The sequence below is a fragment of the Echeneis naucrates genome, chromosome 1 (assembly GCF_900963305.1).
Source record: "Echeneis naucrates chromosome 1, fEcheNa1.1, whole genome shotgun sequence".
Classification (NCBI taxonomy): Eukaryota; Metazoa; Chordata; class Actinopteri; order Carangiformes; family Echeneidae; genus Echeneis; species Echeneis naucrates.
The window spans coordinates 4648248-4663461 of NC_042511.1; the positions used below are offsets into that span (position 1 = coordinate 4648248).

Here is a 15214-nt window from a genome sequence, read left to right on the forward strand (position 1 = left end):
AGTGACAATAAAAATCACATCTGCTTGGTGGTTCTGAATCAAAAGGGATTTTTTTTTGGGACTTTTTCAGAGCTGCTACATGGCTCATATATAATTTCAACAACACTAATAATAGGCTGATAATGATTTTATTATAACAAAGGCTTGAAATAGTTAGTGGTTCATGATCTGTATCAGTATGTCCATGCTGAGCCATTAAGACAGGAAATTAAAACATTTCTTATAACAAAAAACAATGTTAGTTTTACTAAAGCAAGGGCACTGCATGTCTCCATGTGTTAGAGCAATTTATTTAATATTCCTGAGGTCGACAATAGAATACAGAGAGATAAATTTGTACACTAGTGGAGGCGAGAGGTGAATTAAATGCACAGTTCACAAAAGTCCATTTAAGGCCTATAAATGTCTGAGTGCGCTGCAAGCCTCATAAATTATGTTGGAGCCATTCTGATTCTAACATTGTTCCATCTCTGTGGGGAAGATAAGTGACAAGAAATTGGCGACAGGCTGAATATCACAACCGAGGCACGCTTAAACACGTGAGGACTTGGCCTGAAAATGACCCCAGTCCTGTTCAAACACTCCGTCCATTCAAAGCTGTCTACCAAATCAAGATGTATTGAAATGTATACCTGATTACTTTGTCTCAATTCTTGTCACATACACAACAACCATTGAACCTGACATATTATATGTCTCCATACTTTAGGTCTACAATGTGAGATTAAAATGTATAAAAGCAGCTTAAAAAAAAAAACAAAACAAAACATTGCTGAAGAAAGTTAAATAACTAGACAATGACTGCCAAATGCTGCTCTCCAGGCAATTAAAACATTAAAGTATCAATAATTGGAAAGAAAGAATAATTGGAAATCAACTAATTCAGCTTCCAGGACACAGAACTGTATCTGACAATAGAATCACTGCAGTAGCCCAAGTTTGCTTCTTGGCGTGCTGAGCATTTGCTTCTGGCACATTCAAACTGAAAGCTGCGCTGAATTTGGTTAGCAACAAGCAACTATTATTTTCTCCTGGTGGTGAGTTGTTTTTTTTTCTTTACCTGGAATAAATCACGGAGGAATAATATGGTTTGTATGCACACTTCAGCTGGAACCAAATATCACAATGAAAGATTTACAACTCCACATTTCAAATGCCACACCCAATTCATAGCTGGCTCTGAATGGCCTTCTTTACTGATAGCTTCTGAATTGAACTGATGTTGGTTTGGCAGGGGGCACATGTGACAACTGCTGCAGAGATGCTCTCATTCATTTATTTTATTTATTTCTATCAAGTTACATCCAATCAAACGTGAGAAAATGCTTCTGTTAATAAAATTTATATAATCAAATAATCGTCCCAATCCACTTTGCACTAAATTGTCTCACTTGATAACAAGACCGAACTCCTCAGCCTTTTTTTTTTCAACCTTTTTTTTCTCACTGTGTTTATTTAAAACTTCTATCTCTGCATGTTGTAAGCACGCTGCTGTGATCTGCTGTAATCCATCTAGCTCTGCTGTAGCATCGCAAGAAACATATCAGCTGAAAGTGGTGGAATACGTATCTGTAAAGCCCATGTGTTAAATCACACCCCATGTGTTGTAGTACACCAGTAAACCAGAGCACATCAGGCGGATTCTTCAGCGTATCGGAGTGGAGTTTTATTGTAACAGGACTATATAACATGACTGGGTCCAGCTATTACATAAACAAAGCAATATTTATTCTGGATCCTGCCAAGTACATGTGCACAACAAAAGACAAATTATAGCTATCAGTACCATGGCTCTGTAAGTGCATGCAGCAAACTTGTAAGAGTTATAATGTGGAAATTATGATATCAGCTGCATTGCTCAGATGAATGACAAAATTCTCTCAACTCCATGAATACATGAATAAATAAACAAGACAAGAATCTATGCTAAGAGGATCTCTGTCTTTCCCTCTCTCTGCTCATTCTTCAGTTCTTTTTCCTAATCTTCCGTCCTCCGTCTTTCCTTCACTCTTTTGCTTTCATGAATTAATGAATAACCTCTGAATCTAAAAACTGTCTGTATCCATCTTGCTTTCACTTTTTCTGCTTTTATTCATAAATTAGTCATCAGAAAATGTTAGGACAAAAATCCTGCTGGATGAGGCAGGTTTTTCTTCTTCCTCTGCTTTCTCTCTTCCTCTCAGTCCATTTCTGAAAGACTTTGGTCTTCTGTTTTTCAGAGATTGCATATTTTTGTGTTCCCCGTTCTTCCCTCATTACGTTTCTCTATCTGTTCTCCTTTCGTCAGTACAGGTCTTTGATTGTCTGTTGCCCTCTCTCTCCCGTCACTGCATTCCACTAAACTGCCATTTGCAGTTAATCAGCTCTAATAATGATTGCAACTTGGCTTTAGTCCAGTCATACAAACTAACCATGCACACACAAGTGTAGTGTGCATGTGATGCGCACACACACACACACACAAATAAACTGCACACTAAGGCGCTCTCTAAGACACTCTCTAAATTACTAACTCCAGTGTGCGGTTGTGTGTATGTGTGTTGGTTGTGGGGGTGATGATTCATGGATGCACAGTAACAGCCAGTTATCAGCCTGAGGAAAGACAATGGCATTGTAAGAGCTCATCAGTCATATTTACTCTGCACACATTCTCTCTTTCTTACTCTCTCATACACACACACAAGCAAAAATCTTTTTTTTTCTCTTTAGATCGCTGTCATAAGCTCCAATGTGCGTGTGTGGGTGCTTGTTTGTGTGCACTTATTGTACCTGGTGGGACTCCAGTGGAGATGGTGGAGGATGTTACCACACCCCGTCCTGCAGCTGTGAGCGCTGCCACCTTCAGTGTGTATGTGGTGGTGGAGGTGAGCCCAGTCAGTTGGTACTGCAGGGTGGAGTTGGAGAGCGAACGCTCCTCAAGACTCGACTCTAAGTGAGGCACTTCCCACCACAACACATATCCTGCAGGGGAGAGACATACATGCTGTGCTAGGAAACATGCATATCGCCGCGAGCAGACATGAATACACACAAGCACACATGTACATGACCAGTCAAGAGTCTGGACAAACTTTCCTATTCATTTGAATGGGAAAGTGTGTAGTGTACGAACACACACACTTACACATTACAAGGAGCGCAGAGCCAAAAAGGATGGCAGGAGGGGTAATCACCGTCAAAATCCCTATCTGTCCCTTTACATCTTCACAGCCATGCATTACACTCCACTACCGTCAAACGTGTGTGTGAACACTTGTGTGTAAAGCCCTGGAGAGAGTGTAGTCCCTCATCAGTCTCCCTGCCTACCAGGTGCTGGATGAAAAGCAGGTTGAGGAGAAAAGAGTAAATGTGGAAGGTGACCTTGACTGAATAACCATTTTCCAACTCCTGAGTGTGTCACCTGATTGTGAGGCCACTGCAGCCTTATGCTGCTCCGCTTGGATCTTGTTGTGTAGGTGCTGATGAACATGTTGCAGCCATGTCGACTCATGTCACACATTAATACACACGCAATGTAAGTCAATCGCTTAATTCACAGCAGCTTGTCGTGTTTACCCACACCATTTTCGAACTGAGCCACAGAGGCAGAAATGAATTTGGTGAGGGAGAGGAGGGGGAGCTATGGTTCGCCTCGAGCTCTGAGATACGCAACAGAAACAACGGCCTGAGTGTTGGGAGGCATGGGATGAGGGCATGTTGGAGATAATGTGAGAAAGCAGGCTGCAGAGTGAAGGGATTAACTGATGATGAATCAGTTGTACACAAACAGAGTATGAGACATGTGTATGTCTGTGCAAGCCAGACAGGAAAAGGAATGACTAACTGGAGAATACTAAAGAAACTGTGGGAGTTTTATCGTTCCTCCTCACTGCTGTTTGCCCCCAAGGGGATGCTTTTCACTATTTTTTTTACTTTAATTAGTCACTCTTCACTCTATATTTGTCCATATGAGATAAATACATTTTAATTGGAAACAGTGAGCATATTATCTCTATTTATTGTGCGCTTTACTTTCTGACAAGAACACACTAAGTCAACCTAATTTGAGATACTTTCTCTTAATGGGGCTGAAAATAACACTGAAGAGTAGAAGTTTTGGGTGGAGTTGCTCAGTGGCTGTTTATCATTTTGGAAACTCTCACAGTTGTACTCTCAGGCTGTGATGCTCGTACCAGTAATGATGCCATTCCTATCCTCCGGCTCGGCCCAGCTGACTCTGAGCGATGTGTCCAAGATCTCAGTGAAGCTCAAATGATGAACGGGTCCAGGTGCTGAAAAACAAAAGGAAAGGTGTGTTATGCATATCTACATTTGATAATATCAGTTATATTTTAAGGCTTTCAACAGTAATCAGCAGAAGCAGCTGAAGTGTTTTTTGAAGTGTGTAACTTTAAAAAATATCCCTTCAGCTTCACACACCATCTCCGATTGAGCACTACACACACACACACGCACACTCAGGTGTGCATGCATGCCTGTCATTCCTCAATTTGTCTACGGCTCTCTAACCCTCTTCCTGCAGAGCGATTAAGCTATTCATCTGAGACATTCAGCAACACACACACACACACACACACACACACACACCTTTGGACTAAAGGGAAAGCCACTATTTCTATAAAGTTTATACAATACCAATTTTTCTTTTATAATTGCAAAACCGCAACTTGACAATACAGGACTTAAAAATGCACACAACACAGTGCTGATTGCACCAGGAGCTTTTCAGCCTTCTCCCTGTGTTGCACGCGAACCCTCAGGATTAAAAGGATTGAACACACATCTTGAGATCTTCCAATCTTCTCAAACACAGTTACTTGGTCAGAGACACCTCCACTTCTTTTCTTAGAGTCTTTAAGTCTTTCATCTTGATGTTGGACAAATTTAACCATGGGTTGAACCCAGCATAAGCTGCCAAAATCTGGTTCAAATCCTGCTCCTTGTTGATATCTAGAACATCAAAAGCAATCCCAGTGCAGCCAGGGTGACTAAAAGGTCTCTGGTGTTAGAGGCAAAGGGTTATATGATGGATAACCATGAAATTTGAGAATATAGACGCAGTCAAGTCAAGCATCCAAATGCAGACTTGTCTTGTCTTACAAAAAGATAACAAAAGTCCATTCAGTAATTAGTTTGTTAAATACAAGCCTTCTAGTTGGAAAGCCTGCCTGAGGCTGCAAACCACTCTCAGTGAAGAGAGCTTGGAAAAACAATTCTTACTCCAGCCTTGATGAGGCAGAGCATGAACCATTACGACTGTTAGTTAAAATTAGACTAATGAATCATTTTTAAATAAACAAAGTAAAACTACAGTTTTAGATACAACTATAGCATCGTCAGTAAAGTGGCCGAGAGCAGACCCCTGAATATCTGCCGCTGTCTAACTGAGCCACTCTCAGGAGGTGTGTAATGGCTTCGAAGTCCAACGGTAGATTGTTACGTATGCGCACACACACACACACACACACACACACACAAAGCTATCATCAAGCAAGAATTACACCCACCGTTAACCCCTCGACACACCCAGCAGCCAATCAATACCTGTCCACAGCTGTGTGCACATCAGCGTGAGTGTGTATGCGTCTGATGTGTGTTTGAGTTGTCTACGCTTGGCTTCTAATATCCCTTTACCCACTCGATAATTGCTGGTTGGTAATAATTTCTTTGTCTGCCTGCCTATAGGCTATTGTGTTTATTTGATGGTGTGACTGTGTGCATGTGTACTAGCAACTGGGAGTGGCCAGTGTTACATTTATCCCTGGAACAGGAGGCAATAAATGCCAGTGCACTTGAAAACATATGAATCAATTCCTTTTAAAGAGAAACAGTAGGGGGAAAATAAATAGGAGGTGTGAGGGGGAGACAAAGAACAAAAAGATTAAAAAAGAGTGAGCATAGAGTAGGAGCCTAAGAGAATACTGGGGCTGCTGGGGCGTAGATATTGTGTACACAGCTGTGTATCACACTGATAGAAACAGCTGGACTAAACACAGAGAAAGTCAATACACTTCATTATTATTCATAGGAGAGCCCGAAAAAGTGTTCGTTCTGTTTTATTCTGGATTTACTCAAATTGAAGTGTGCATGCGTGTCTGGGTTTATTTAACTCACTATCCTCATGTGTCTGCAGCAGGGTGGGCGTGCTGTGGGGGCCGTCTCCAGGTGTCGTGAAGCAGAGAGTAGCGCCGAAGTACCAGGTAAATTTCTTGAGTCCACTGACTAATCCTGTGTGGCGTGAACCTGGGTAATCTGGGGTGATGGTGACTACAATGATCTCCTCTGGGGACTGCTCCGGCCACACCAGCAGCTGTGTTGAATGAAGAAAAATAGTCACTGCTGACATCTAAATGAAAAATATTTATCTATTGAATCCAAGCAGTCACTGCTGTCCTTAAAATGTTTATCCCAGTTAGTCTTGTTTGTTGTACATTTCCCACATTTATTTTTGGACATTAGTTTTATATCAGTACTTTAAACTTCAGGCTATGAAATCCAAATATTATAAACCAGATTGTATTTATGAGACACAACTTTCTAATAGAACAGTATGGAACATGGTGAACCTTTTCAAATTAGGGTAATATCCAAGGGCTTTGATAGGGCTGATCAAACTTTAAACTTCCGCAAGTTTTTTACAAACTCGTTAGAATGGCAAAACAATATTCATGTTTCACTCCAAGGAAATATATCTGCATCCCCAACTTATTAAAATGTAAACATTTATTTACTTATGAATGCAGCACTTAACATAAGTTCTGCCAGCAGGCCATTACCAGTCATAACAGCATCTAAGTACAAACACTAAGTTTGATTATCAGTCCAACTAAACGCCTAATGAAAGGTTAATTTGTTTCCGTTGTGAGACTTTATTTGTATTCAGGACAACAGTATTTTGTGTTGTTTGTGTGTTAAGCCACAACCAGAAACAATGAAGAGGGTACACTTACATTTTCATAATGAGAGATAAGCCAGGGGCAACACTCTGATACAGCACAAATATTTATCATATTCAAAAACCTAAAATTTGAAATTTGAAATTTCTTTGGAATGAAGTAGTGCAAAGGGCCTGTGGTGTGTTAATGCACTGAAGAACAGGCCTGCTTTATATGATAATGGAATTAAAATCTTTGATGGAATTCTGTTGAGTGGTCATAAACACGGTTTTTGCTGCTATCTGGTTCTCAGAATTAATCAACTCCAAAAACTCTGAACTGTATGCCATATGTTTAAAATCTGAATAAAATTATATTTTCAATGTGCCTTATTTTAATTGCTTGTTGTGCCGCTGGTCTGTCTGTCCCTAATGCCTAGGTAATTCAAAACTGGGGTGAGCGGAGCTGAGACTTCTGTGAATGCCAGTTTGTGGTAAACATAACTAACCCGTCACTCAAAAAGGCTATAACCTGTATAATGCAGAATAAAGTTTACACAAGAGAGTTACATAAAATAATCATAGAGTTGTCATGAGGCTGAAAATAAGACACTGACATTATATGCATGTATGTATATGTTGCGCTGAGTTGCTCAGTCGATATTGCTCAACGCCTGATTGCTGTGACATGCTGTGCTTTTTTTTGGGGTCTTAGCAGCACACCACCAAATGTTCTTTACAACATATTGTTTTAATTTTGAATAAAACTGTAAGTTAAGACTTAACAGATAATAACAAATATTTGGGATGAACAAAGTAAATGATTTTCTGCTGCATATATTCTGCCTTATATTACCCTCCCAGTGCGTTATAGGAAGTGACCAATTAAAAACGCATTGCGCTGAGAGGAAAAAGCTGGTGATGCGAAGATAAAGTTGAGTAGCTGCTTTCTCTGTGCCTAAAGGTTGTCACGGTCAAAATAGGCTCTCAGCTGTAATTCATTATCAGTACAATACAGTTTGGGTGCAGTAAGAGTGCTGATCTGGCAGCCTCAGGCGTCTGATGCTAGTCCACTTTCAAAGGGTGCCGGGAAGATTGGTTTTGCTGTTGCTGTAGAAACGTGTCTATTCTGGCCCAGATTGCAATGGAAGCCCTAAGACTGCTAAAGAGTACATACGGTACATTACAACACAACAGCAAAGGTCAGTTCAATATTTCTGCTGCCACACGGGCCTCCCCAAGTCTGTGGTACAAGACTTAAAAAACTTCAGTAAGGTTTCTAAATATATTTTCGCATCATCATTTTCTGTTAAAACAGCTTTGATGCAGCATCTTGCAAAGAAGATGACAATTCAAGTGAAATGCAATGTGTGTAACGGAAAACTGTAGCTCTGTTCTTTGTTAATATGCTCTGAATAAACCTCAAATATGAGCGTCAATACGCAGTGACAGACATACGATTACCAAAGTCAATGCCCTCTTACTATTCCTACTTGTATAAATCTCAAGTCAGTTAGATCAGGAGCATGAAAGATGTGGAATTCAGCAGAAGTGGCTTTCATCAGTTTTGAGCTATACTATTATGGGTATTGTATATATTCACTGATGTGTGGGGGAATGAAATGAAATGAGGCTTTGCTTCATGTCCTGTTTTAATTAATATCATTATCTACTGTCCTCTAACCACACAACACATCCAAAGACACCCAACCACATGTGCCAGTTCCAAAGGGCTCCACTGATTTGGAATTGTTGATTGTGGTACACAGAGACGAGATCAGACAGCCACATCAAACAGATGGAAAAACCATATAGTATTTATCAACCAACAAAGACACTCACACTCACAAACACACAGACCCAGTGACACACAGCAAGATCGTGATGTCTTCCCTTTGTCATGTTAATCAGTTCCTTAGGGGTTGGCTGCCACACCGAAGTGAAGAATAAATCACATAGCAGTGCTAGTACATACAGAATAGATCATTCCACTATTCAATACTTCACTCGAACCCTGGTTTCCATTACCCTGCTCACAGCGTCTTTATTATTATTTTATTTTGCTCTAGTTCTGAGCTCCTATTCTCTCAGCATCTTTTTCCTCCATATTTAATTCTTTTTGGCATGCTTGACTTTGGGTAAAGAGGAGTGAGGCCGTGCATTCAAGGACATTCAAGGACATGACCTTTGAGTTACAAGACTAGTACTAACAGTCTGGATTTACCGTTACAGTTGTTGCTGATGTTTTTAAGGGAGGTTGCTCAAAATTACCCAGGGATTGGAAACACCTGTGATGAAGAATTTACTTTTAATATCTGGGCAAGTGCTGCTTTTGTTAAGATGTTGATGATGAAGGTTGAAGATAACAGACATTTTGAACTTAATATTTCTTCTGAAACAGAACATATCGTATAATTGAATATGAATATGAATTTGCACTGCCTCTTTTATACGTCGACTAAGTAGAACAGAGTTTTACCTTCACATGAAAGCCTGCACATATTTCACATAGAATTTCTTCATTATGATTATTTCTGAGACCGCATTTTGAATGCTCAAACACAGTTATTAATATAAGTAGTCTCACAACATTCATCTCATTCAGAGGCTTACCTTGTATCCCTGGTTGATGCCATTAATAAACTGCTGAGGAGGAGGATTCCACGTGAAGCGGATCGTGGTCGAGTTGATAGCTACAACTTCCACTTCCTGCGGAGGGGCTGTGGGAACTTAATACAGACAAACAAAAACAAAATATTTAGCTGCGATGGCTCCAGAAAGAGAAGGAAGAGAAGCACTGCTTAGAGACACTGGAAAAACATACAGCGACAGAGCCCTGAGCTCCAAGAACACTCAGGACTAATAAACAAGCTTTCCTTTATGCCTTTTTAGTTTCAAAAAGAAGTGGATTAAAAGACCTCAAATAGTGCCATATTTCAACATTTCATGTTGAAATGGAGTTCTTTTCTTAATTAAAATATTCTGCTAAGCTTGCAAAAGCTAAATGCCAAACCTTTCCTTCTATTCTTTGTTCCAAAATGACCTAATTTCTCAAAGAGACTCCTCTCATCTATTGTATTTTGCATTTATGCATTTTGCATATTATTACTGTAGGAATGACTAAGTGAGATTAGGCTGGTGACCCATCAGTGACTGATTCTGAAAAATTATGGTTCAAGAAGATGCCTAAAAGGATAAATCAAATCTATTTAGCTTTTCATTCAGTGACCTTGGGCAGCCAGATGGAGGCCATAGAAAGTTAGATTCATTCACTGGATTTGTTGGTTTGAGGCCACATTACTCACCTAACTATCTACCTTTATTACCTGGTTGATGCGCCTTCATAGTTCATCATGATTTATTGATCATAAATTACATTGTATACCAAGAATGATGATGTTTTATCAACATGTGCTTAAGCTACAATGGAAACACTGCACTTCCCATTGAGGTGGACACCTCCAAAGACAGATTTAAGTTGGAAGACAAAATTGAAACTGCATCATCGAAAATCCCAGTTTTAACTTGTAAATATGGTTTGAAAGCTCCAGAAAGCTCCAACACTGAATCATACAGTCTCTCACCTGAACTCATTACCTGGTTATTATTACTTTCTGCTTTTAATTAAGGCTCTGTTAAAATTATAGTCTGGAACTGATGCCGCAATACCTTGATGAAATTTGTCAATGAAAAACTAGCAGTTAGGAATAGGAAGGAATCAATTCAACAGTTAAAAGTTCTGTGATGTGCGTTTTCAGACAAGCCAAATCAGAAGAGTTGTAATTTCCAAAGCTTTTTTGAAGGGTGTGTAAAGTGTGTATGAGGCATTTGTCATTCACTGGATAAAGACTGCTCAGCGATATGATAGTCAAAATGTAACAATATCGAATGCACATTGTATTTTGTGGCACTTTTCCAATGTATGGTAATTTCATTGTTCAATCTGAAGGAAAATGTAAGCCGGCAGGAGGTAAATATGGTCAACAAGAGCTCAGCTTGTTTGGTTCTCACAAGCTACAGATACATTCATCCTCGCTAAGAAACAGGGTCTCTTTAAGAGAGTGGTTTTTTTTTCCCTTTCTTTCTGAACATCTCTTTTTTATTGCGTGTGTGCGATTCTGTCTCTGCATATCAATCTTTGCATCTTACATTGAATTAGCTGGGGGCACAAGGGAAAGGCTCCAAGAAAACACTAAAGAGCATTTGTTTGTGTGTACGTGCGTGCTTGTGGACACGTGTTACGGTGATTAAATAGTAAAGGGATTATGCTGATACTGGAAAGCCACAGAGTGATGATGCACTGTTGCATGATGGGAGTGCCCTTTACAATTTATATGTCAGCCAGGGTGGCTGGACGATATGCAGGGAAAGTGAAGAGGAAAGAGAGTTAAGAGCAAAGTCTAAAACGAAAAGCAGTGAAAAATGGAAGGCAAGAGGCAGTGAGAGTGAGTGAACCAAGGCATGAGAAGACAGAGAGGGAGACTGAAGATTAATTGATATTAAAGATGCTCTTCCCCCCCTGCCATGCTGACTGTACTCCAGGGGAGCGGCTTCTAACCCCTCTCAGCTCACAGCTACAGATAAAACACTAAACTCTGTCCCCTGGAGAAATCTTAGTTTGCACTTATGGCTGTATGTGAGAGAGCTGGAAAAGAGCAACGTTATCAGAGTCTAATCCTGAGTTCAACCACACACCCTCAAAGATAGTGAGGGAGAGAAAATGTCCAATCCGTTGCAGCCACTCCCATTAAACCACATTAGAATAATTAATGAGCCTAACTCCCTCTCCTGAGTCTATAAACCTGTCCTGAACTCTTGTAATAATGACTGTGAGTTTTATGTGCACGTGTGCGTGTGTGTGTGTATGTGTGTGTGTGGAGCTCAGCCCATCTGTAATAATGATAATTTACTGTCGGAATAAAAGTCAGGAAGAAAGAGCACATGTTTAAAAGAGATTTACCCCAACGACCACTTCTTGTCTTCTACATTTACAATCCTCCCTTAGCTCCTTCCCTCTTTCACAACCACGTCTTTGATTTACATTTGAAGAGTTGAAAGTGTGTTACTCTGTGCAGGAATGTTTATTACAATCAACACAAAATTATATATCATAATATTTTTATAGAGTAATATAGACACTTTCCCGGTGAAGCCAATCCAGCTCAAGGTGCTTGTCAGCTAGAAGGGAGATGTAGTCCCTCCAGCATGTCTTGGGTCGCCCCCTGGGGTCTCCTTCCAGATAGCTGGAGCTGATATGCCTTTAAGGGGATGCCTCCGGAGTGACTTTAAAATAAGTCTTAACTGCGTCGACTAGCTCCTGTCAAAGATGAGTACCTTGTCCTATCTCTAAAGGCGAAGTCTGTCAGCCTGTGGCTGGACTGATCATGGCTGCTTGTAACTGTGATGTGTATGTACTGTGTATGTGTACTCACATCAAACTTTAATAAGAAATAATAAGAGGCGACACGTCTCCCAACTGGCGTGACCGAAGTCCGGCATTTTCACTGTCAGAGCTGTCAGCAATCAAGAATAAGGGAAGCAACTGCTGGCTCTTCTTTTTTTTTTTTTTTACAATTTAATAGAAATCTTTTACTGTAATTGTTTGATCACCACAAAATACTCAAATTTAGCCTCAAATGTAGACACATTTACCCCCAAATATAACATAATAACTTAGTAAAAACATAATGCAGGCGTTCCCTGCTGTTATGCCTGTTTCAGTCCAGGATTTAATGAGTGTAGGAGCAAGCAAAATCCTTTTGGGAAGTTAATTACAGCAGTAATGTAAAGGCAAATATAATGCTGCTTAAGTATTCATGCAAGAATAGCAGTGTATACCATTTTTGTGTACTAATGAATTGGTGATTTACATAATGTGTGAGAACATCTTCCATTTGCTTTGGCCCCCATAAGTGAAACAGAAAAAACCTTCGCTCACCTCCCTGCAGAGTGTACTCGGTGACAGGGCTGCTGTAGATGCCCAGGCCGGCTCCAGTGAAGGCAGCCACCTGGATCTGGTACTGTGTCCAGATGATTAGATCCTTCAGCAAGCAGTAGTTGGTCTCTGGGCTGCTGATGTTCTTCTCTTGATAATCCCCTGGCAGCCCTGCCAGACGGTACCTACGAACACACACACACACACACAAACTGGGTTGGGTTGTCCGGAAAAAGTAAGTCACTGTAAGTCAGTTCAAACGAGTGTATATAAGAAATAAACGTAAAATACCTTCATTCATAGTAAAACATCCTCAGCTATTAGCTGCTTTGCACACAGCTTAACGATATTTTATTATATGTTACAATAAAATCTTAATGACATCCTTAATGTACAGGGCTGAACCCAGATGTTGAAATAAATTAAACATGCAAGGATCTGGTGTTGGCCATTTAAGAGACAGAAAAACGCCCGCTCAGAAATTTTCTCTTGGTGTAGATGCCTTTGAATCATGTCAGGATAAAAGCCCTTCAAGCCAGGTGGACGTCTCAGAATAGCAGCTTCAAGACCTTCGCTTCTGCTCATAAGATATAAACGTCCACTTAAAAGGATATATGACTCAACTAGATGGGAAGGTGTAATACCACTTTTTATTGTATTATTGTATTATACATATCTGATGGAGCTGAATGGAGTAATGCTCCACATGTTGTTGTTTAATATGGGAACCTTTTTAAAGAAGGAGCATATTTTAACATCCCACTGGCTGAGTTAGTACTCTATCACACACACACACTGAACACACACTCGTACACACAAGCATAAATACACACAGCAAGAGGGCACTGATGGCTGACAGGGGATCTCTGTAGTGGAGAGGAAATAAGCCCTTTCTGCTCTGTCTCTTTACAACTGACACACTGACACTCAAACTGTGGGTGGCGGAGGAGGGGGCTCTGAGGATCAGCTAATAGAACAGGAGAATCCAAAGGCATGTGCAGGAGGAGGAGTGATGATCCGTCCTATAAACATTTTAACAGAAGTGACACCATGGAGCTGTGTGAGTGTCTTTCTATTTCCATCTGATTTCTGGAGCTTAGGAGGAAAACACAGCAAATGTGGATAAAAATATGAAAACTTCCACCACAATTATATGCAAATTCATGCAAGGCAGCTGACGACAGTTTGATTACACACAGTGTGTCACACAAAATAAAGGACAGTGGTCCAAGGAGAGGCTGAGCATCTGTAAAGAGCACTTGTCTGACAGAAACAGAGAGATAGAATAAAAAACTAAGAAAGAATGCACCTGTATGTGCCACATTTTCTCTAACCCTAACCCTAACCCTAACCAAACACCAGAACTGCAACTAATGATATTTAATTAGATATAAAAACTTAAACAAAAGCATGCAACAATGTGCAGTAGTTCAAAATTTAAATATAAAGAAGTGCATATTTAGTGCTTACTTAGTATTTACTTAGTAAATATCTGATTATCAGGATCAGAGGCTTTACTTTTTTAAATCTTGTGCATTATGACTACAAAAATGAATCCTGTGACATAAAAGTTGATCTCATATATTTTACCATATAATTCTGGTACATCAGATTTCTGTAGATTTCTGCACAGAGGCTTTCCTAATTATGTGCATGTGCTGTAGGTGTCTTTCTGCGGACATGGTCTTTAGTATCCCAGTTAAAATACCCCCATGGCACAATTTCTCAGCTGGTCCGTGTTTCGAACATCCATCCGTGTAGGTTATTTCCTCACATGTAAACACAGTGCTGCTTCAATTCTTTTCATTAAATTGTTCAGAAAAAATTGCAGCCTTCAGCATTTTGTGAAGAACCTTCATAAAACCTGACAGTTTCTAAATGATGGGAAGAACCCTTCCCTCATACACACAACCCAGCAGCCACTGTTATACACAGGATAGCTGTGCCATCTTCTAACATTGAAAATAGGCGATCTGAAAAAGAATGAATACAAGGTTTGTTATGTTATTTCTCACAGTTGTCACAGTTATAGAAAAAACACTATTTCAAAACTTTTTAACTGTTTCTGTAGTTTAATGATGACATTGGGTTGGACAAAAACTGTCTCTCTCTGGTTGTCAATATTTCTGAGAATGAACCCACCCACAATACAATAACAAATACATTGAATGGCTATTTAAATTTAATAACATGGGAGCATTTCTGATAATCGCTCAGTTTCAAAGGTGGGCAGGAGTGTAGAAACAACTGCTTATGGTTTGACAGTCTCTCTTGTACCTGTCAGAGCAGAAAAAATGTACAATGAAGAAGCACAAAAGCTAGAAAAACAGAACTAAGTGACATTCTGTTTGTAAGTGTATCGATCTCCTCCAATTCTCTTGATTTACAGCAAAAACAGATTTTAA

The 15214-nt window shown here is 39.9% G+C and overlaps 1 protein-coding gene across 1 annotated transcript in view; it reads right to left on the bottom strand.

Moving 5' to 3' along the window:
• The window catches only part of LOC115045525 (protein sidekick-1), a 196860-nt gene that overhangs the window by 35822 nt on the left and 145824 nt on the right, over positions 1 to 15214 (bottom strand). Inside the window, exons 18-22 of the mRNA XM_029505265.1 lie at positions 12813 to 12994; positions 9488 to 9603; positions 6115 to 6310; positions 4173 to 4271; positions 2770 to 2961 (exon numbers count right to left, since the gene is read on the bottom strand). Coding sequence (XP_029361125.1) covers positions 2770 to 2961; positions 4173 to 4271; positions 6115 to 6310; positions 9488 to 9603; positions 12813 to 12994 — 785 coding nt within the window. The remainder of the gene's footprint in view (positions 1 to 2769; positions 2962 to 4172; positions 4272 to 6114; positions 6311 to 9487; positions 9604 to 12812; positions 12995 to 15214) is intronic.